General features: G+C 39.0%; 1 protein-coding gene and 1 long non-coding RNA gene across 6 annotated transcripts in view; one reads left to right on the plus strand and one right to left on the minus strand.

Annotated features, from left to right (window-relative positions):
- Positions 1 to 23270, plus strand: part of ROBO1 (roundabout guidance receptor 1) — a 581397-nt gene extending 558127 nt beyond the window's left edge. For all 4 annotated transcript variants that reach the window (XM_079974735.1, XM_079974736.1, XM_079974737.1 and 1 more), the window contains 7 exons: positions 927 to 1071; positions 1272 to 1523; positions 3850 to 4256; positions 7221 to 7373; positions 17889 to 18197; positions 20587 to 20783; positions 21617 to 23270. In XM_079974735.1, coding sequence (XP_079830861.1) covers positions 927 to 1071; positions 1272 to 1523; positions 3850 to 4256; positions 7221 to 7373; positions 17889 to 18197; positions 20587 to 20783; positions 21617 to 21631 — 1478 coding nt within the window. In that variant the 3' untranslated portion in view covers positions 21632 to 23270. The remainder of the gene's footprint in view (positions 1 to 926; positions 1072 to 1271; positions 1524 to 3849; positions 4257 to 7220; positions 7374 to 17888; positions 18198 to 20586; positions 20784 to 21616) is intronic.
- Positions 1 to 24533, minus strand: part of LOC307215535 — a 144103-nt gene that overhangs the window by 84804 nt on the left and 34766 nt on the right. The window lies entirely within an intron of this gene.

Genomic DNA, 24533 nt, shown 5'->3' on the forward strand with positions numbered 1-24533 from the left:
GTCAATTGTGAACCCAGAATTAGGCTCCAAAAAATAAACTGGGGGGGGACTTTGGAGAATATATATCCAATACATCTTTTTGTTGTTTAATACTTAGATGATAATCTGTAATGCAATTAAAAACTGTAGAAATATTTTTTAATTATATTGCTTGTACAGTTCATTTATGGCTTTACCATATTTTAGCAAAAAAGTGAAGGAGACTGTTCCCAAATATAGGCAATGAAAGACAAAGTCAGTTCTAATTATTATTTTAATATAAATCCATATTCTAATAATACTTATTTTTGACCTCAACTGGCCTCAACTAGAGCCAGGGCTTTTTCGGCTGTGGCTCCAATCTGGTGGAACGCTCTGTCACAAGAGACTAGGGCCCTGCGGGACTTGACATCTTTCCGCAGGGCCTGCAAGACAGAGCTGTTCCACCAGGCCTTTGGCCAGGGCACAGCCTGACTCCCTCCTTTGGCAATCCTCACAGAACTCTAGCCCAATGATTGCCATTAATCTGATTGGAATTAATTTTATAATGTAATGATTTTATAATGTTTTATCATTTTACTGTTGTTAGCCGCTCTGAGCCCGGCTTTGGCTGGGGAGGGCGGGATATAATTAAAATTTATTATTATTAAGCCATTTATTAAGTCAATTCTATGTGTATTTCTTAACTGAAATGTACCTCAACAGTGTATAAAAGCTGACTTATTTGTGACATTTACATGCTTACTAAGTTCTACAGAATCCAAAATTTGTAACAAGCTATGTCTGGAATATTGCATGTTCTTTTTGAAACTCCTAAACATGTGAATACTCGCTCAATTAACACCTTGTCACATTGTTAAATCGCTTAGAAAATTGTCCCCTAAAGGACCGATCAACAATTTATTTCATGGGCTATGATATAACAATATGAATATATTTCTTCATAGGGAGTCAAGGGCACAAGAAGGGTGCTAGAACCCCCAAGGCATCCAAACAGGCTGGTATGAACTGGGCAGACCTTCTTCCACCTCCCCCTGTGCATCCTCCTCCCCACAGTAATAGTGAAGACTACAGTCTATCTGTAAATGAAAGGTAAGATAAAAGAATGATTCATCAGTAATTTTTTTCCAATCCAGTGGTCCAGATTCACTTAATTAACTGAATAAAAATATTTGTAATCCTACTATGGAACTGAGTCTTCAGTTTGACTCAAGAAATAATAATAATTTGGTCCAACCATGGTATGAATGTATTCAGTATTGTAATTCACATATTCTTAAATTAATTCTTAGCTATGACCAGGAAATCCCATGTCCAATCCCACCAGCAAGAATGTATCTACAGCAGGATGAGCTAGAGGAAGAGGAAGAGGATGAACGAGGTCCCACACCACCAGTTCGAGGAGCAGCTTCATCTCCAGCAGCAGTGTCCTACAGCCATCAGTCTACTGCTACGTTAACTCCTTCCCCCCAAGAAGAACTCCAGCCAATGCTACAGGATTGCCAGGAGGAAATGGGACATTTGCAACATCCACAAGATCGGAGGTATGTTACCAAAATACATTCTGAAGGAACTTCCTTAAACTAGTTCTATGAGGCAAACGTGTTGGGTTAGGCAACACAACCAGCAGTAATCAAACAAATGTGTCATTAAATTGCTTCTAATGTTATATCTTAATGAAAATTCAGTATGGAGAGTAGCACTTCATTTACCATGGTGTAAAAAGTGTTTCCAAAGAGTAGTTACATAGTCTGTTATCTGGATGTAAAATGTCATAATGAACAAATCCGTAGTTTTCTTTTTATTCCAATACAAAATAAAAGGCTACTAGATTGGCTGGAAAATTTGGATTCTTGCCTCCCAAACATGTTTGTAACAGGTAATTTTATTCATAATGTCCCTTACTCTCCTTACTCATTGGCCAATTTTCAAAGGTTTCCCAGGACTTTCCTGCTATTATCCTAGCAGTTATCAATAAATGATACCAATAGTATTTGATATTTCTTTTTGAGCTGGTTAATATGATCTAACAACATTAAATTAGATTCATTTGTAGATGGCAGACCCTTATACCTTTCAAAAAAATCCTGGTATGGCTACATTCCCTCCATATGTGGGCAAAGTACCATTTTCTTCATGGTACTTCAAATGGAGTTCTGACACATTATAAAGCATCATTGATAGCCTTTACAGTATGAAATACCACCTCAGTCACATTTTCAATAAGTTTTCCATAACTGCCACTTTGTTCCCATTTCTAGTTGAAACTTTTGTCATACTGACAGTGGACTTTAATCCATGAAAGCTTATGCCATAAAAATAAATTTATTAAGACACGTATGATGCCACAGGATTCTGCTGTTTTAAAAAACCGTGTAAGCTTCTGACCACACATTCTTAAAAAAAAAGTCACAGACTGAGTAAGTACAGGTAACGCTAGTAAAATGATTAGAAGGTGAATAAAGAATTAGAAGGCTGGAAATTTTTGCTTTGGTAAAAAGGTAAAGGTAAAGGTACCCCTGCCCGTACGGGCCAGTCTTGACAGACTCTGGGGTTGTGCGCCCATCTCACTTAAGAGGCCAGGGGCCAGCGCTGTCTGGAGACACTTCCGGGTCACGTGGCCAGCGTGACAAAGCTGCATCTGGCGAGCCAGAGTCGCACACGGAAACGCCGTTTACCTTCCCGCTGGTAAGCGGTCCCTATTTATCTACTTGCACCCGGAGGTGCTTTCGAACTGCTAGGTTGGCAGGCGCTGGGACCGAGCAGTGGGAGCGCACCCCGCCGCAGGGATTCGAACCGCCGACCTTCCGATCGGCAAGCCCTAGGCGCTGAGGCTTTAACCCACAGCGCCACCTGCGTCCCTTTGGTAGATTTTTTTAAAAAATGAACCATATGGAGAGAATGAACCATATGGAGAGAATGAATTAAAAAAAAAATTATAAGTTTTTCTCCATAATGCTATAAACATTTTGTGTTAAGATGACATTATGAGTTTTCATATCTAGTTCATTTTTTAAAAGATACAGTCAAACCTTGACTCCCAAACGCCTCTGTTTTGGAACGTTTCGGCTCCCAAACGCCAAAAATCCATAAGTAAATGCTCCAGTTTTCAAACATTTTTTGGAAGCCGAACGTCCGACGCGGCTCCCACTTGAGTGCAGAAAGCTCATACAGCTAATCGGAACCCACGAATGGGCTTCTGGAATGGATTGCATTCGACAACCAAGGTTTGACTGTACCTGAGTGTATGCTGAATAAGAATACAACAATTTCTTGTAAACAATGGATTCATCAGTGGCTATAAGTCTTGATGGCTATATGGACCATCCAGATGAGGGGAATATTTATCTGAATATCAATTCTTAGGGAGGAACCCAAACAGAAATTTCACTGGTTGTGGGCTTTCTGGAAGCATGTGGTTGACCACAGAAGAGAACAGGGTGCTAGAGTAGATCTTTGGCTTGATTCACCAGGCATATCATGTACCCTTCATTAAGGATAGGGTGAGCATTTGAAGCAGGGTGCCTGACTATGTGAGCACCGCTGCCCAAATTATAGCAAGTAGTTCAGCAGGGCACACCTCAAGTAATGCCCCTAAATTCTATTTGGTTCCACTCTATCTGATAAGTCAACTGCATTTGACAACACTGAATTCAGAATAGTGTTTCATATAACAGTTTAAGAACCAATAAAAAAAAGTCTGTATTCTAGTAATTAAGGAAGGTGATATTACTTTTCTACTTTAGTAGTCAACCATTTCCAGTTTCTAAAAGAAATAAAAATCAGTTCAAGACTCAATAAAACAGGAAATTATAGCTGTATATGTGTTTTGCTAATCTGTAACCATTTCTAATTATTTTTCTCACACAGACGTCAGCCTGTGAGCCCTCCTCCGCCTCCAAGACCTATCTCTCCGCCACATACCTATGGTTACATTTCAGGACCTCTTGTATCAGACATGGATACTGATGCACCAGAAGAGGAGGATGAAGCAGACATGGAAGTGGCTAAGATGCAGAACAGAAGGCTTCTTTTGCGTGGTCTTGAACAGACGCCAGCCTCAAGTGTAGGAGATTTGGAGAGCTCTGTGACAGGTTCCATGATCAATGGATGGGGTTCAGCCTCAGAAGATGACAATATCTCAAGTGGACGGTCTAGTGTTAGTTCATCAGATGGATCCTTTTTTACAGATGCAGATTTTGCACAGGCTGTTGCTGCAGCAGCAGAATATGCTGGTCTCAAGGTAGCAAGGCGTCAAATGCAGGATGCTGTGGGAGGTGAGGCTTCTTCACTGCTATCATATATTTAATCAGGTTGATAAATGATTAGCTGTAATCCTAAGCAAATCTTTCTGAAATACTGTCCCTATGTGAATCCTGTACACATGTCAAAGTTTCATATGAATTTCATATGAATAGTAATAGAAATTCCCTTGTAGTATATAGCCATCTCAGCAAAACCCATCATGCTTGTGTGATTGTTTTAACTGTGCTACACTTTCAATTCAAATGAATACTTTTCAAAAGTAACACCGCACAGATGATTTTCTCTTACAGAAGTTAGCCAGGAGCCTAAGCTTAAGCAACACCCCTCGTCATTCCAACCCATGAAAACAGTGCAAACTTAAAATACATGTTCATAAAAGCAATAAATAGGCTGCAACAAACACAGCTAAAAATATTGTACCAAAATACACACACGCATACACACTGTGCAAACAATAAAAACAAAACAAGCTTATAATGGGAAGAGGACTAAATAAAAGACTGAGCAGCAAAGAACATGATTGCCCCCAACCCCAAAGGAAGTAAAGTAGGGAACAAGCGGAGACAAACCTGTCTCCATCCAGGAGCAGCATCACTGGTGCTATTCTACCCTATTTCTTAAGAACACAGAATGTTGCTTGCACAAAATGAGGCCACTGATCCATGTAGCTCAAGTACTGTCTACAGTAACTGGCAGTAGCTTTCCAGGGTTTCGGATATTTGTATCTCAGATCTCTTGCATACAAAGTGGATGCTCCACTACCGATCTACAACCCCTCCCCAGAATGGTCCTTTATAAGGTATGAAATTCACTGTGCATCATAGTACTAAATGAGGAAGAACTACTAGTTCTACTCACCCACACTCACTCCACTCTTCCATAAGGAACGGCTTCTCCTTTCCCTTTAATACAAGTGGGACCTCTATATTCTTGTGAACACAAGCCCTCAGGGGCCTCTTGTCAGCAATTCTATGCTTTATTGAGTTGATGTGGAGAATTGTTATGTGATCTCCATGATTTCAGTAAAACGAATTCACCAGGCAATCACATTTCCTAAGTGCTGTACATATATTAAGCAGTAAGACAGTCCTTGCCAACAGAGTTGGAATCTAAGGGCTATGATGCAATAGGAATGGGTAGAAAAAGAAAAGGAAACCATTGGAGCAACTGCTCCAGGATGAAGCCAGGTTGACCTCCTCTTGCCATGATGCCCTTGAGAGGCAGTTGGCAGAGCTTCCCAATGGCCCTAGGTCACCTGAATGATGTGAAAAGCTAGAACATTTCTTCCTTCAGCTCTGAACTCCTAGGTAACTGGTAGCTGAAGCACTTTCACACAGCAGTAGGGGATGCCAACCCCACTGCAGCTGTTATGGCTAATGACTGTGGCAAGGCTGATCAAAAAGTATAGTATAGTGCATGTACTTTGCAGGGCATTTCTTTCTATGATGTACAACTAAAGTACCGTATTTTTCTAACTAGTCTCCTCAATGGGATAGTCCTCAGTTGTGTTTTCTAATACTTAGCAAATAAAAAGAAAGAAAGAAAGAAAGATACGTGTAGTGAGGAAACCGCCTCCCATATTTTCCTCACTTGCTTCTAACCTTTTAAGCTAGAACCATCTAAACAACCTTTTCCCACACTATAAACAGTCATAGCATTTCTCGCCTATGTGAGTCCTCTGGTGTACAAAGAGGGAGACCTTCATGTTGAAGCACAAGTGTAAATTTGCTATGGGTTACCCTGTGTGCCTCCTGCACGTGTTTCCCCACACTCTGTTTCCCCCCCTGATTCTCTGGTGCCTTGTCAAGTTGCTTTTATCATGGAAGCAACTTACCGTATTTTTTGCCCTATAGGGCGCACCGGCCCATAGGGCGTCCCTAGTTTTTTTTTTTGGGGGGGGGAAATAAAGAGAAAAAAAAAATCCCCCCAGGCACGGGGCTGGGGCAGGGGAAGCGCGAGCTTTCCCTGACCCCAGCCCCCAGAACAGGCTGCTATCCGCAAGCCTGGGGAGCCCGGCGGGAACTCCCGCGGGCTCCCAAGGCTTGCGGATAGCTTCCTGAAGCCTGGAGAGCAAGAGGGGTTGGTGCACACCGACCCCTCTCGCTCTCCAGGCTTCAACGAAAGCCTGCATTCGCCCGATAGGACCCACACACATTTCCTCTTCATTTTTGGAGGGGAAAAAGTGCATCCTATAGGGCGAGAAATACGGTAGAGGAGAGGTGAAATAAAAATGTGATGAATCTAACCACCCACAAGAAAGAACATGCTACAGTATTTATTACTTTTTCTCTCTAGCTTTTTTCAATGGTAAAAACCACTGCATTTTAATTTTGTGCCAAAAAGTAAATACATTCCAAACTGTCTTAGCAATTCATAAACTATGGTAATTGTTGGTAACACTTTAAGTAGGAGCAGCAAAGAAATCCTAAGCCTTGGGACTTGATAACAAATATATCAACAAAAGCTTCATTGGGGTGGCAACAATTTCAGTGGTTCCCTAGTGACAAGTGCTGAAACTTAGGGTTGGTGAAGATCAGGTGGAAGATCAAGTGGAAGAACTGGGCAGGCACAGGGAGGGTTTTCTTTGATGCAGGTTTCAGGGAATGTGACAATTGTCCAATATTAGGTGGCTTGAGAATGTTATATTATGAGTTATTATAATCTGATTTACCTTGCAGGGTTGTTGAAAGGACTGCAATCGATAATGCATGTGAAATCATTTGAACATTTGAAAATGATATATAAATGTTAAATAGTACAATGATTATCTTGGGGTTGTTCCTATCAATTTAAATGTGTTTTGCTTTGTAAAAGTTCTGGATAAAAAAAAAAGCCTTGCATGTTTATATTAATGTGACATTGAATCTCAATAATGCTAATTATATAACTATATTTTTATTTACAGAATCGAAATACTATTCTAGTTTCAGAGATAAAGTAACAAATTATAACATTGTGTGCCTCTCTGTTTCCAGGTCGTAGACATTACCATGCCTCGCACTGCCCCAGACCCACCAGCCCTGTCTCTACTGACAGCAACATGAGTGCTGCTGTAATTCAGAAGGTACGACCTGTCAAAAAGCAAAAGCACCAGCAAGGACATCTACGAAGAGAAGTCTACACAGATGGTAAACACTATGTTCAGATGTGCACACTTCTACTGCAAATACTGTATTTTTGCAAAGCTTACAGTAAGTTACATTAAGTGAAAAGTGGCTGGCATTTCCTGATGCTTTACATATTCAACATAGTCTATCGTAAGCATCATTTCTGTTTTCAGTCTGTCCTGAATTCTCCTGTACACACATACATTAAAAGTGCATTTGTTTTCTCTAATACCCTAATCAGCCATTAACTGTCACTATTTTTTTGAGAGAAGACTGCAAATGGGTACAATAGTGGAAAATAATACATGCATGAGATTAAAATCTTCATTAAAATAAATCCTCCGTAGTGTAATTTTTCCCTTCACAGAAACAATTTAGCATTAAAATAGCAGGCAGCAAAATCGCTGAATTTTAATCCTAACCATAGTATTGTTCCAAGAGGTTACTTTGTGCACCAAAAGGCAGAATCTAATCATCTCCTCTCATGCCTTCACACACAATATCGACTCCTGCTGAAAAGGTAATGCTTGTATTCTCTGGGGAGTATAGAAGGATAATGCAAACATTGTGATGTTGTCTAGAGAGAGCCTTTAATGAAAATGCCTCAGGAGGGCCAGCTTTTATTAAACCACCACCTTTCAGTTTTATAAAACAACCAAAGGGCTTTGTTGGAAATTCATGTAAGATTTACCCATCTTGTCAAGTTTTCTAAATTCACTAAAGAGGAGGGGTTGCCAGCAGCAGTGGCATCATTCCCCCACCTCCTGGTTCTCAACAACAACAATCTGATTAGGACTTTCATTACCAGTCAGAAATTTTTCAAAGAGGGGCATCATTTGCCATTATCATATGAAAGCCTAATATTATAGATACTTATCGAGGGTTACAAGAAGGGGTTTTCAAGCCACTTCTCCCTGTGATTCCTGCCACTTGACAGAAAAATTTAATACAAAGCGCACAGCATGATGAGCAAAAGTAATTTTGCAATGAGTGGTTGTCCATGCTATTATCTGTACTTTATTCTGAGTATTTTCTCTACTAGCATCTATCTGATATTAGACTACATTAAATACTGGCATGACACAATGCACCTGGGCCTCTTGGCTTCTGCCCAGGCTCCTTTTGTCACTGAAACTGAATTGTCAGAATATTATCTGATTTCAAGAGGTTATTAAAGCAGTTTTGTGCATGCTTGTTTATTTGGAGGGGTTTTTTTTTGTTTTGCTTTTTGGAAAGTGAGAAATGCATGGTATAAATCCCAGAACTATGCCACTAAGTTTATATTTATGGAACCCTTGTAATGGCTTTTTGTGAGAATTTATAGATGTCTTAACAGGTTTATTAGTTTTAAGTGGGAGCCCCTATGTGAAAAATTGAGTAAGCATCAAACCGTGATATGAAAACATCTGTGCTGGCTAGAATACCAGAAAAGAAATCTTGTCCAGAGCTTTAAATAGTTATGTTGGTTTTGGGTTTTTTCTAAAAGAAGAATTAAATAACTGAGCTGCATTTGTTGGTAATTTTCTATTAAAAGTTCTTATACTATACTAGTCTGCATAGCACTGTAATTTACAAAATTGCAGCTGTTCTGATAAACTTAATCAGTATGTAGTTTGTGTTCTTGTGCATGTGCTTATTTTAGCACATTTTATAATTAGACATGAATTTCCTTGAACCTGTGTGTGATAAGGTGGTCCAGAATATGTAAACCATGTAGCAACAGGAAGTTATTCTCTGATAATCAAATAGCCGGTTTTTATTACTATTTCAATTATTTTTGAATAGAGTATCTATCACACTGTAAAGCAGACAGCAAGTGCATTAAAGTAATACCTGTGTTCAACAGGGTATGGCATCATATAACTAATTCCCCCCCCCCTTAAGCGGGAAACAGTAAAGCAGACATGTTTGAAACATTTGACCTTTACTAGTTACCCAAGAGTTTCTTGTATTTGATGACATGCTGAGATTTATTTCTTTTCAGAATAAGAGCAGTGCTTTAAAAAAAACTTCTATTCAACAATGAATGCAGTAATCTACAGGAAAGCAAAAGTGTTTGCTACAGACCAGCCTTTTGATGATAATAATACTTTTGATGGAGGATACTGATTACTTCATCTTATTAACTTGTGTATTTAACCAAAGTTTAGCAAATTTTTTTTTTTTTTACATTCACTCATCTTTACAGGTCCAGCTCAAGCGTTTCTGATACTTGAATTGGAGCCCAAATGACATTTTCCACTTGCAAACCACCACTAGGGCCAATACTTTGGGGGGGGGTCCTATCTCCACCCCCATGGTGCCAACTAAAGCAAGTAGCTTCATTTTATTACATTGTGGGGCCAACACTGTCATTAAAATTGGCTAAAATTACTACGTTTATCAATATACTTCCAGTCCTACATGGATGGCCTCTTTCAGAGGGTGATGCTTGGGGAGTGGTGTTCAGCCCAGGGAGCCTTCAATGTGGGCTTCTGCAGGTTTCCATTTTATCCCCATGCTGTTTGACATCTGCAAGAAACCACAAAGTGGGCTCATGTGGAATTTTGTTCTCAGCAATATGTTCCTTTACATCTGCAGATGAGGGCAATGGATATGTTGGACAGCAGTCTTACTTCAGTAATGGACTGGATGACAGCCAATAAGCTCAATCCTGATAGGGCTGAGGCACTCTTAGTGGGTGGTTCCTTAGACCTGCTCTTGAGAGAGTTATACTCTCACTGAAGGAGCAGGTGCATAGCTTGATGATGATGATATAATAATTTATTATTTTTACCCCACCCCATCCTGCTGGGTTTCCCCAGCCATTCTGAGCGGTTCCCAACAGATTAAAAACAGAATAAAACATCAAACATTAAAAAATTCCCTAAACAGGGTTGCCTTCAGATGTCTGCTAAAACTCAGGTGGCTGTTTATTATTGACATCTGGTGGGAGGGCGTTCCACAGGCCAGGCGCCACTACCGAGAAGGCCCTCTGCCTGGTTCCCTATAACCTCACATCTTGCAGTTGGGACATGGGTTTTGCTTAAAATATTGTAAGTCACTTTGAGTTGCCATGGCAAAAAGTGACCAATAAATAATGACAATAATAAATATTTCTTCTTGCTATTGTACAAGTTTTATTTAATAGTGGTTTGTGGAAGACTGGGGACCCACAAGTGGTATTAACTTTTCTGAATTTAGTTTATACTCCTAGGCATACTCAATATATTTGATGCTTCATTGAACAATTTTACTTGCGTCATTTACCTTTATAGGAAGTTACATTGAGATTTTGTAACTAGAAAAGAAACTAGAAGCTCTTTTGACACTGGGAATGATGGGAATTGACTACAAGCCCCAGCATCATTATTACCCTGGCAGGAAAATATTCTACACACATGATTTTCCAAGGGACAGAGAAGCACACAGGACCTCTTCTACTTGCTACTACCTTCACTTGTCCTCAAAGCTTTCCCCCCTTGGTGCGGGGAAGATAGCAAAGGGATGGCCAGTAATTATTCCTAAGTGTTAGCCAGTAATGTTCACAGCGCATGATTGGTTTTTGTTTCATGACTTTTGTGCTTGTCCATCACTAATTCTGTGTGGCTGGATGTTGTGTCAGTTGCTGAGCTAATTTATTTTCATGGCTTTTTATTATTTCAAAGGCCACAAAAGGTCAGCATTTTTGTGCTTATTCACAGCTATTGTTCCTCAAAAGGCTGCTGCTTCAGTGATTTTTAAAAATTATTGCTGTGTTCCCAATGAGTTCAAGCAAGTATGCTGTTACCACAAGCCGATATAACCATTCAGATTTGGCTACATGGTAAAGTCAATGAATGTATATAAAGGCACATTACACACACTTCATTGTTTCACCTTGTTGCTGAGCAGTGATGGAACAAACACCTGGATTTTAAAAAGCTTTTACTGCTGCACAACAGTTTCTTGATTCTGTTTAGTATTCCATAATATACCTCCAAAATTTTCATTGAATTGTTGCAAAATACTACACACACACACACACACACACACACACACACACACACAAAGGAACGGCACTTTCTGAGGGTACAAGAAAATATTGAAGAAATTCATATGGTTCAGCTCAACAAAACTTACATGTTGGATTCTCATTTGGTAAAAACCCCTTCACATTTTTATTTAGAAGTTAAAGATAACCTGCTTATATACGTCCATTCTCTTAAGCAAACTGGTGGAAACTTACCACCAGGCCCAAATTTGTTAATTGAGAATGGCGGATCTCATGGAATATTTGGGAAAGCCAACATTAGCTTAAGTCTTTGAACTACGTTTGTTTGGATTTTATTCTATCACTAAGTGCAAGCTCTCACAAGGTCAAACACTGAGGTAAAGTGTAATGTGTAATGATTTTTATGAGAACTGCAGTCTTCAAAAGTTTCTAAGGACGGAAACTTACAGCATTTTTATTTACTTACTTACTTATTGTTTTTAGCAAAATTAATATACCATTTGGTGGTGAGATGGCTCAGGTGGCTGATGGTGGGCAGCTCAGGAACCTTATGCCCTCTACTCCAAGGAATCAGGGTCCAAGAAGTGGTGCTTTTGCCCAGATGCCCAGACAAGGGCTGAGGGGTCATAGCACTCCACCTAAAATTGTGGTCTTGGATGGTTGCCCTGATTTGCTTTATAACAGGCTTCCTCAACCTCGGCCCTCCAGATGTTTTGAGACTACAATTCCCATCATCCCTGACCACTGGTCATGCTAGCTAGGGATCATGGGAGTTGTAGGCCACAAACATCTGGAGGGCCGAGGTTGAGGAAGCCTGCTGTATACCATAGGGTGATCCATAACCCAGAATCCACCCTGCCCAACAATCAACCAGTAGCCGGGTTGGTTGAGTCAGGATTCACTCCCAATGCCCATGCCAAAATCTTCTGACATCTGTTATCAAAAGGTTGTGGCCTGTTCAAATCCCAAGAGGGTGTCCTATGATTATTATATCTGTGTCTTGGCCTCTCTGCTGGCCATGGGCTCAATGTGCCTGGGCCCACAACTTTTGGGCTGAGCAATAACTTTATTACTTATTTTTTAGCAAAATTTATATACTGCTTGACTGCAACAGAACCTCTATGTGATTTACAAGAAATAATGACTAAAATAGTTAAAAATGAGTTATTAAAACATTTTAGAAACAATTGAAAAGAGAAGGAAACTAAAAAGAGAATAAAACATGTCAACATCTATGTGTTTGGATATGCTTGCCTTAACAAAAATGTTTCAAACAGACACCAAAAATAATACAGTTGGTTACTGTACAGGCAGAAATAGCCTTCTTGGGTTTTGGATTGACACATTTTTACTGATTCAAGGGATTTGTGATCTATATATTTATATATAGATCTATATGTACTACTGTATCTTAAAAAAATATATCACAGCAGTTTACAACAATGTAAAAATATAAAACAAGACAATAAAATAATGGAAAGTTACAAATCTGCAATATCTTTACATGTAAAGTACACCCAGCTAAGAAATTCAAACTGTTTTAGAAGTGGAAATAATGTATAACGATATACAACATTTCAGTTTTAGACTGAAAATATATCTTATATGAAACTATTTTAATTTTCTTTGACTCTTACGCTTGGAATTATTTCACATATCTATTTGCATTTTCAACTGCCGGCTGGGTTGATTTTTCCTCCCCCAAAATTATTTCTCCCATGGTTCCTATAGCCTCTCATTTAAAGTGTTGAAAATTCACGTAAGGAAGATTTTTCCCTGTAGGACATGCTATAAAATAGCATTGGTTAATTGTTTTTCTTTAAGCGGGTAACAATGCAGCAGCAATATGCAGACATGTATAAATGAAATAGTTGAGCACAGCTGACCTTTTCTAGTTACCTCTGGGTTCCATATATTGGTTTGATGTCACTGTGTGATTTATTTTTTATTTCTCACCATGGAGGCCTCCATTTTCTTTTTTAATAAGTAAGTGTGCCAGTTTGCAGCAGACAAGGCAGATTGATTCTGGATTTTCTCTGTGATTTGAGCTGTTAAATAAATACTGCAGAGGTGAAATAGTGTTGACCTCTGAAAAGTTTCCTTTTTTGATTTGAAGGATTCCTCTCAGCAAGGAATGGTTGGTTGTAATGAAAGTTTCTCTACCTTCTCTGCAGGTTGTGATAAAGCTTTCTCTAAAGAGCATATCACTTTGTGGTGGTCATTACTGGCATACATCAAATTGTATTTTTAACCAAAAAATTGCTACTAGGCCACTTTCTCTTTAAATACTATCAGCGTTCTGTTTAATCACCGTGTGTCACAATATACCCCTGGTTATACATTAAATTGAAGAGTAGGAGACTGCCTAATTTTTAAATGCCTGTCCTTATTACTGTTACATGGGTGATCTTCAACCACATTTTATTATCAGTAGTCTTTCTTCTTGGTCAACATTAGTTCCTTAAAAAGGAGCCATAATTATGGGGACACCTGGGTGTCCTTACTGACTTCCTATGTGATTCTATGGTTCCTGTTCACTGGAAAAGTAGGTAATATGCATGTACAGAACAATGTGTGCTTGGTCTTCCTCTATTAAAATGAATGAGCAAGGTCTTGCCTGCCGAGGAAGCTATTTGCAAGCTTGGGCACTTCTTGTTTTTCTGTCTCCAGCCTATTAAGTAGACTCTTGTGCAATCAGACACTAATGTATTTAAAATATATTCAGAATTTTGTAAGAGCTAAGCATTTGAGAGATGGGTGCATCCCTTGGGATTTATGAACAAAATGATGAATTGCATCCAGTGGCATCTCTCCACTGATGGAAAGCACTTTGATTCAGTAGGGCCTCCATCAGCAGTACAGGGAGATAGGTGCCTTTTACCAATTCCCCCTTCAGCACTCAGTGTTTCTCCTAGCCTGTTCCAAAGGTTTGTAGGATCCTTTGAAACAGAGGGTGTGGGGAATCAGCAAAATTTGTCTCCATCTGAACTCTGCTGATGGAACCTTCCATGGGATCAAGCTAGAGGACATCACTGGATACAATTTGATAGCTCTATTAAACAATAACATCTAAAAATAAAGATAGCTGTTCAGTGAAATCTTAAGATAGTTCAAGTTCCAGCAAAATCTGTAGGACTATATTATACCACAGTAACACGTTAACCAGCTAAGACTCAGGACCTATCTTTAACCCAAATCTCTAGAGCTGGAACTACTTTTGATTTGCTTATAGAATGTTTGACTTTCTTATTTTCTCCCTAACTCCAAAAAGAAAGAGCGCTTGTGTTTTTCGTAATTGTATAAATAGGCATTTTGGACAGGGCAATTGCTGTGTAAGGCTGAGTAAAGCTACATCGAAGGTCCTTCTACATAATTATTAACCTATGAAAATGTCTTATGGCATCTTAAAGCCTAACACATTTATTCTGGCATAAGCTCTTGCGGAGTAGAATGCCACATACTTAACAAAGCTATGTCTCTGGAAGTAAAGAACTCTTCACACAATCTTCATCTTTCCAGTCACTTAATTCTTATTCATTTTAATCAACAAAATCACAGGTATCACTGAGCAGAATGGGGTGTTATCTCCTCCTGGAAAGTTAGGACTCCAAACTGGACCAGTTTTTAGCAGCATTATGGCAACCAAACTATTCAAAATAATTATTCTCCAAACTGTAGTTGAACTAGGTATAAGTTTATAACTTATAGTTATAAAGTGTGTGTATGTATATAGCAAGGGACGCGGGTGGCACTGTGGCCTAAACCAGAGAGCCTAGGGCTTGCCGATTGGAAGGTCAGCGGTTCGAATCCCTGCAACGGGGTGAGCTCCCGTTGTTCGGTCCTAGCTCCTGCCCACCTAGCAGTTCAAAAGCACGTCAAGTGCAAGTAGATAAATAGGTACCACTCCGGCGAGAAGGTAAACGGCGTTTCCGTGCACTGCTCTGGTTCGCTGGCCACATATCCTGGAAGCTGTCTATGGACAAACGCCGGCTCCTTCGGCCTATAGAGCGAGATGAGCGCGCAACCCCAGAGTCATCCGTGACTGGACCTAACGGTCAGGGGTACCTTTAAATTTACCTATCTATATAGCAAGCTTACAGTTCCAGCCTCTTTCAGCAGGAATTACAATATTTTAAATGCAAACTATGTCTTCCACGGCTGGAACTACTCCTATGGCACAGACACTTTTAAAAAGTATTGCAAGTTTTTCTCTCAAAGGCTACTGGGTGTTTGCAAGGGTAGTACAACAGTAAACCATTGTAACAAGGTGGGGCAGAGGGAACAAGGACAGAAACCACCAACAGTTTGTAGGAGTGGGTGTCTCGCTCTTGCTCTCTACATCTATATTATGGATCAGTAAACAATAGTTTCCACATTAAGCACAATTATATGCTGTGTGTGTGTGTGTGTGTGTACACACACACACACACACACACACACAAACGTACCCATCATATAATTGTTTAAAACAATTGTTTAAATGGTTTACAGTTAGTGCTGATCCTCAAGATCTGTTTGCATCATATCAATGCTTCCAATAACAGAAAGCCAGGCTCATTTTTTCTCATCAGCTGTATAATAAACTTTTATTCATATGTAAAATAAAGTGGAGAACTGTTCTTTCTACTAATAAATGCCCTATAGACATTGTTGCTGTGGAGAAATTGTCACAGGTTTATTAGAATAGTTTCCTGTTATTTCATTGGCCTTTTTTATATTTCTTGGTACATTCATAGCCAAACTATATCTGTGTTCTTTTAATTTTAATCTCTACAGTAGTGTTCACTGGCTCTCTTCTCCCTTTGTGCATGTTGGCTGACAGGAAATACCTGACAGACCCATTAAATGGAAGGCACAGCTGCTCTGAGATTTATAAAGCATTGTTATTTCCTTTTTGGGACACATTTATTGCAAACTGCAGGAGCAGGGATTTTAAAATTTCACTCTTCCTCATTGTGCAATAGATGCACTTGGGATGAATGCTTTACAAGCACATGACTATTATTTACACCTCTCATGGACCCATTTTCCACAGCCTGCTCCTTTTGATGTATACCTGTCATTGGCAACCAGTGCTCTTGATGCAAAGCAGCCTTGTATCTTACTTTCCTCAAGTGGGCTTTGAAGCCTTTCTGTACTTTTATGATACTGATGTGTGCTATTATGCATCACTTAACAGCATTTTTATTTTTAAGCTGTTAATTGTTAATGAAGGAACAGAAATAGCATGAAGAACACATAGCTGTATAAAAAAAGACTGTTTTCTAAAAAAAAATGTTCTTTATATTTGAAAGCTATATAAAAACGAACATTGTTAGGTTCTTTGAAGCTTCAGTGCTCCACTTTTCATTCCCTGCCTTAAGTGTCACATTTGTCTGCTTCTGAATGCCATATATCTTTTTTGCCAAGTGTATATCCAACATACAGACCTACAATCGTGACATTTTCCCTATTTCAATGAATACCATTTTAAAGTAAGATTTGCACCCAGGAAAGCCCTTGGCTTATATTGCCATGTTTCATACAATGAAATAACTATCCATTTTTATCAATATTTCAATATGTTTTTTCATTTTGCTTTATATAAACCAGTTCAAGCCCCAAAACAGTCTGAAGCATGGACAGAGGCTTACAATGATGGTTGAGCTCCATACCCTTTTTCTTTCACACCCCCAACCCTTTTTTAACTTTAAAAAACTATAAACCCATACAAAGATGTCAATAAAATTGTTAACATGATAGTTAATAAAAAGTAGCATTAAGTAATCCCAGAAGAAGAATTATAAAGTCTCTTTGATGACTTTACATTAACAAGAACATTCTGTTATTTGTTTTACCCATGTATTCAGGAACATGTAACTATAATTGTGCAGGGTTGGAGAGCAGAGCCACACTCGCTCCCTTCCCAGTACTATTCACACATTCTAGGCATCTCTGCAGCCATCCTGAAACACATGCAGAGGCTGTCCCTATGAGCAGAACTCTGTGCATGCTGTTGTCACTAGAATGATTTGGAATCCCCCCTCCCGCCCCCCCCCCCACTAACTTAGGGGTCTATTTTCTAAAGATTTTTTTGTACTTCTGCAAGCCTTGCATTTCCCCAAGCCTGCTCTGGTATATGAATACAGCGGTACCTTGGGATGCGAACGGGATCCATTCCGGAGCCCTGTTCGCATCCTGAACAGAACATAAGACGCGATTGCGCGCGTCGCGTTTCGCTGCTTTCGCACGTGGCGACATTTTGACCATCTGCGCATGTGTGAGCGGCGAAACCCAGAAGTAACATGCTCCGTTACTTCCGGGTCGCCACGGAGCACACCCCGAAAATACTTATCCTTAAGCGTATTTATCCCGAGGTATGACTGTAGTGCTTTTTAGCTACATAAGGATCTGAACTTCCCAAATGTTTATGGCATTTAACTTTTCTTGGTAATTTCCTAACGCAGAGAGATAAAATTAATCTTAGTATTTCTACACATTTTGGAAGCTAAGAAACATGAAGTTGATTTAAATGATTTTTTAAAAAATAATTTCAGCTATTTTCTCTTTTCACCCTTTTGTAGACCTACCACCGCCACCAGTACCGCCACCTGCTATAAAATCTCCCACTGCTCAGTCCAAATCTCAACTGGAGGTACGGTCCGTCATGTTGCCAAAGTTGTCCTCTATAGACCCAAGAACAGAAAGGGCAGTGGAAAGAAAAGGGCCGGGCTATAAGGGGAAAGAAGGAGCTGATGGCCGTCAGCATTCTGATATGCGGACAAGTTCAGGGGAGCGCCGAGAGTCACAGGAACAGCAAAGTGAAGGCAAACCGCGAGGAAACAAAGCAGCAAGGCGAGATGGCACACCAGCAAAAACACATATTCTCCAAGGTGACTTGATACACTGGGCAAATGCTAAAAGCTTTTCCTGCAATAATGAAGTTGTCTCCGCTTAGTCACCCAACTAGATTCCCCACTGAAATGAAAGCTTAGAAGAACTCTCTCTTTGTAATATAGGCACCTCCTAAAATTTAATAATATAAAACAAAACAAACAAAAAGGTAGAGCACCAAACTTTGCAGCTAGGAAATGTGAAGGAGAAAACCATAAACAAATAAAAACCTTTAGAAATCTGATGTCTCCTATTCATCCAAACAGCACTGTATCCTGGCATCTCATGGGTTACGGTAACGCCTGAAAAGTAGTTTTCCTTGCATCTTAATCACTTACTTTCTGTCAAAAACTGAAGAGATTAGCTGTTTTTCTTCAGATTCCTAAAAGAAAAAGGTACGGCAAAGCTAACTCAATCCTTTCTAAAAATGTGAAGAGCGTGATAACAAAAGAAAGGTAGTTTGGTTTCTGGATACTTAACTACAAACATCAAGCTAGAACGCATTACAAACGTCATAAAGGACTCGTTCCAGACAAACATAATATATTTTTATGGCAGCCAGTAAGACCTGATTGAAGACTATGTATGAAGGTATCTATATAAGCCTTTGTAAAAGCTGTCATCAAATAAGCAAACCAGTCCTGATACTATCTAACCAGGGCACAAAACTACGAAATAGAAATTGGGTAGTAAATTGGTTAAATGGGCACAAAAGCAAGAGGTCTGTAAATGACAATGGGTCACAATAAAGTGAAGTCATTAGCAAGATACACCAAGAATGGTGCTGCGATTGTTGTTTTTCAATTTATATATCAATGGCATAAAAGCCGGTGGCAAAACTTGGTGGTGAAATTGGAAACACTGTTAATGTTTAAGTAATTTTTCACTTAAAAAACAGTATTGACCTAGGCTTGTGTGTAATTTGTTAAATTCTGCCTTATCATTTAACTATGAGTTTGACCAAACTGTGGGAGGCAGTGCCTGGCGTGCTCTGGTCCATGGGGTCACGAAGAGTCGGACAAAACTAAACAACAATCATTTAACTTCACTGTCACACAGAACAGTTCATTTTCAGCTTCTTTGAAGCATGGTGTCACAATATAACTGAAAGTGATCACTACAGCCCTTGCAATTATCCCACGCGCAGTGAGAAAGGGCTCATGATCATGCCAACTAGCCTTGCTTCCTTTAGCAACTGGATGGCTGGCAGTAGTGTGCAAAACTCCTGCATTCAGCAGCCCCAGGAAATCAGGGCTCCAACCTGCCCTATGTATGTACAGTGGTGCCTCGCAAGACGAAAAGAATTCATTCCGCGAGTCTCTTCGTGTAGCGGTTTTTTCGTCTTGCAAAGCAAGCCCATTGATGGCTTAGCGCTATTAGAGGTTTAGCGGCTTTTAGCGGATAAGCGGATAAGCGGCTTAGAAAAGGGGGGGGAGGGGGGAAAAACCGCAGGAACTCGCAAGACATTTTCGTTTTGCGAAGCAAGCCCATAGGAAATTCGTTTTGCGAAGCACCTCCAAAACAGAAAACTCTTTCGTCTAGCGAGTTTTCCGTCTTGCGAGGCATTCGTCTTGCGGGGCACCACTGTATAGCTGTACTGTATACACACATAACCCCTTTCACACTAACACTGAATATATGGCTGCCAAAAAGGTGTGGACAGAAGGTGCATTGGGGAAATGACTTCTTCTGACCTCTTCTTGCTCAACACCTTTTTTAGTCCACTATCCTCCCTTATCTCAATCTTCCACCACCATATATACCATCATTCTGGCTGTGTTTCCATAGACATTTGTATAGAAGTGCGCTTGAAAACATAGCACAGAGAAATGTGTATCCTTGCAAAATGAGAACAGCTAGGCGTTGGTTTTCAAGATCCTCCATTATCACACAGTTGTATGTGCATGTAGGTAGCTCCGCCCTTTCCCATTCACCCCAATGTATGCATTCCTTCTTGGTCACTTGTTTTCCAGCAGTGTTGTACATAGTAGCCACTCATGTTGAAAAGCATTCAGGCCAGCATCTTCTCTTAGCTTGTTATTTTGCCCACTTCTATCCTAAGAGAGAAACATTTGGGAGCTTTTGTGTCATGGAAGAGGTCGCAGCGAGTTCTGCCTAAAAAGAAGCCTATTCCTTTCCTTCCATTCATCTTTTTATAATAGCAGCTCTTCCAGTGTACATCTGGAGGAGAGAGCAGAGAGATGTGCAGGCACATAGAATGCGTTGGGAGACAGACAAGTGTAATCAACTGCAATTTATATTTGCTATTTCTGTTGCTCCAATGCTAAAACAATCACTTAAGTACAAATGCAGTACTAAAAGACATTGTGTTTTCAAAAGGCATTTTTGTCTATGGTAATATTAACACATGTGTAATTCTCTCCTTAGAGGATATTCTGCCATATTGTAGACCTACATTTCCAACATCAAACAACACTAGAGATCCTAGTTCCTCAAGTTCTATGTCATCCAGAGGATCAGGAAGTAGACAAAGGGCAGAACAAGCAAATCTAGGTCGAAGAAATGTGGCAGAAATGCAGGTATTTGGAACATATGAGCAAGGAGAGGATGAAGAAGAATTACAGGTAATATGTGTTTCTGATAGTCACTAGGGGGGAATCTTTTGTGAAAATACAAATGCTTATTCCTCAAAGCTAGTTTTCTTTTATCCCTTAATTGGTTACTCTACAGAGACTTTAGATTTTTGGTCTCATCAGGTAAGTATAATCCCAATTGGAGCACTGTTTCATATCTATTTAATCTCTAAACCACTAATCTATGAGCGCCACAGAAATTTTAAGTTCTTAACTTTCGTTAAAAATTTTTGTTACTAATTATATTTAATATAAGGCACAATACAAAATTAATGCTGAACACAGCTTATCTCAGTAATTGTGCCTGAAAATGTTATATGATATCTTATAGAAATGAGGCAACAAAATATGAAATTCAAAGCATTATACTATAGCAATATTATGATGGAAAGATGTACAGTGGTACCTCTGGTTGAGGACAGGATTTGTTCTGGAGCTGCAGTCAGAACCTGAGGTTTCCGCAACCGGAGGGACCGCTTCTACGCACACACACACGGCGGTAGAGCGCATCTGCGCGTGGCAAAAACCTGGAAATATACTTCTAGGTTTGCTGCTTACGTATCCCGAAGTTTACATAAGCAGAGGGAAATGTAAGCGGCGGTATGACTGTAATTTGTATTTCCTAATTATATGAAACTTTTTAAAAGTGTTTTTACAGCAGTCAAAACTAAGCAGTTTTTAACTACTGCTTAAATTATAATCTACTGTATTGTGAAACAAAATTATTTTAGTAAGTATATTCTCCAGAATAGCATAAATTATTCTGAGTGAGAAGGCAAGAAAATACCCACAAAATACATCATGTGTTGTTGTTTTTTAAACAGGAAACTGAAAGCTGAAGAAGAGATGTAGTGTAACAAGTTTCTGAAACCTAATCAGAAAGATATCACTTAAGATGCCTCAAGTCTGATATTTGATGCCAGAAATAATGTTCAGTGCAATCGGAGTGTACAATTCCCCATCTTTTTATGCTATCAAAATCCTAATCTTTATTTTAATGTTATTTTAAAACCCTAAACTTAATGACCCTGTTTATTCACTTTAAATATCACACATTTCCTCTGTCCATGACAGCAATTAAACTGCTCTTTATGGTGCTACACTAGCTACTTCTTCCATTGTTAGACAGAGGGGGGAGCCTTAGTTTGCTACCGTTGTGGCCAGTGCAGTACAAGACAAGTATGTCACCGAACCAGTTCATAATCTTATGAATAAACTATCATTGATTGGACAATAGAAAATTGCAAAAGAAGAAGAAGAGCTATCTATGCAGATTTTCTAACCTTCCAATGCTACTAAAGGCTGCACTTGGTGCAACTAGCATTGTATTTTCTTCCAGTAGTCAGATTCCTTTGCAGCAAAAAGACATCACACAACTTGAGTTAGGGTGGTTTGTACTGTAAACACATACTGGTTTTTCAACCCCTGCCCCAAAAACTTTTAATTTGTCTGGATTCTATCATGCTTCATCTGGAAGGTACATTCTTCACTGCAAATGTTCTTTAGGATAGAAAGAAGGCATGTTGAAGTGAACTTGGCAGTTCTATCACAAGTTAAGCTTATCAAATACTGAAGCGGTTCTTGGCCTCAACCAGTGCTACTGAAAACAAAAATACAAAAAGCAATGGACATTTTTAAAGCATCGCTGGGAAAGGACATCATCATCATGACTGGCCCAAATCTCAGACCTCTACTTTATAGTGTCAATTCACCTTAAAGAAGAAGTGCCACTTAAAGAAGTTATGTTTTGATCTTGGGATGGTTGGGGGGGGGCGGGAGAGGGTTGATTTTTTTTTTTTTTTTTTGTAATGCACTGCTTATTTTTTTATTTTTTGGTTTTAAAAGCACAATCACTAAACTTTATTTGTAAAACATTGTAACTATTAACCGTTTTTGTCTTATTGTAAGATGTTACACCTTTGTTTGTTTTTTCATATTTTATTAATGCTCTATGTTTGTTGAAAGGTGACAGATGGTAATGGTATCATACCTAAGAATGGGCCATAAAATGAACACTTCCTGTTTTCTGGACTTTAAATTCTCAAGTTTGCTGTGGCCTATCTTGACATTGGATTTCCAATGAAATAGATTCATTAGTTCCTTTTGAAATTACAGAATTATGTCCTTTGTCTGTAGATTTTTATGATCTCTTTTGTAATTATATAATTTCTTTGTCATCGGTGCTAATGGGAAATTGTGTGTTTGTTTATGGACAATTGTCAGGCCTAGCCGCAGTGGGGGGAAAGGAGTGTTTTGGTATTTACTGAGGGCTAAATTTTTTCATTTAGCTAATTTTTAAGAAATGGTTATAATAGAAAGGGCGTGCAGTACTGAGGGAACAACCATGTGATTAATGTTTTTCATTATGTTCATGTAAGAAACCTCATATTTTAGCCATAATTTTGCATACCGAGGATTCAATAATCATAAAAGTAATTTTTGTCACATTATTTATTAAAAACGTTCTCAAATACATCATCCTTTTTGTCATGTTTCTTGTTTAACCTACAGAATGTATATTTAGGAGTTTTCTCATTGTAATAATAAAAATAACACTGACAAATCATATTTTATTCTACATCAAACAAATGCCAGTCCTATTTTAAAGACCCTTCCTTGTGCTCTGTGCTTCAAGACATTTTCCCCCTTTGTGAGAACACTTTGGTCTAAGTCACCCAGTGTCAGAGCTGACAGACAGCTTCTGCCCTCACTGCAACCGTGAAACCAAGTTCTGCATTGTATTTCGTGAGTAGCAACATTTTGTTATATGTGGTGGCGCGGAATAAAAAGGTGCCTTCAAAAATAAAAGTGGGGTGTAGCTAAAGCAGATTCCATTTCATTACAACTAGACCCAAGATTCCTTCCCACTCTGTCCTGTGACACTTAAATAGAGAAACTGAGAATCAAGCCTGCCAGAAGCTTCTAGAAATTGCCAGTCTTTACGATAATTCTTAAATAAGGATGGCTTTGTCTCAGAACTATCTTTAAAGGTGCAGAAAGACGAGGTGCACTATAAATTGAGAGTAGCAGGCTTCAGCCATTTCTAGTCATGACATTTAGTCATGCTTGGAGAAGACATGCTTTTGTATGTTTCTTAAGCATTTTCTCTTCGTTTTGTGCTTTTTTTTTTTTTTTTTTTTTACTTACTGTTGGCCCAACTGGCCACCTTCATTGGTATTGCTGAGCGCACTTTGAATATTCCCTATTGACTTTTTGGTCTATTCTCTGCTGAGATTAGGTAGGCAGTAGATATAAGCTCCTTAGCGTTTTGTGTTGTTTATTTTTATTCTAGGATTTGCTTATTTTAGTGAACAGAATATAAATATAGGACATGGTGCATCTGTATGCACATACATCACTTTAGTATGTTAAGGGGAGGATATTAAATGCCTCAATGAAATACAAAATATATCCTTTTGGAGACTTTGGTAACCAAGCTGGCTTATCAATGTGTGTTTGTGTGTGTATGATTATATTCCATGATTTATAAAATATTTTAAAATAATACTCATAACTGGATAAAAGAAAGAAAGCACATTTAAACATGTGCGTCAATATTTCAATGTTGTATAAATTTTAGCAACATTAAAGCAAACATTTTAAGTACTGCTGAAACTGCACTTGAAATTGCAATATGATCTTTTAAGCATTCTACCACTAGAGTCCTTGCTGAAAATTACTTCATCTGATCTTATAAAATACACAGACACCCAAGCATGAAAGAAGGTTACTCTTGCATTA

This window comes from Podarcis cretensis (assembly GCF_951804945.1).
Source record: "Podarcis cretensis genome assembly, chromosome: 4".
NCBI lineage: Eukaryota > Metazoa > Chordata > Lepidosauria > Squamata > Lacertidae > Podarcis > Podarcis cretensis.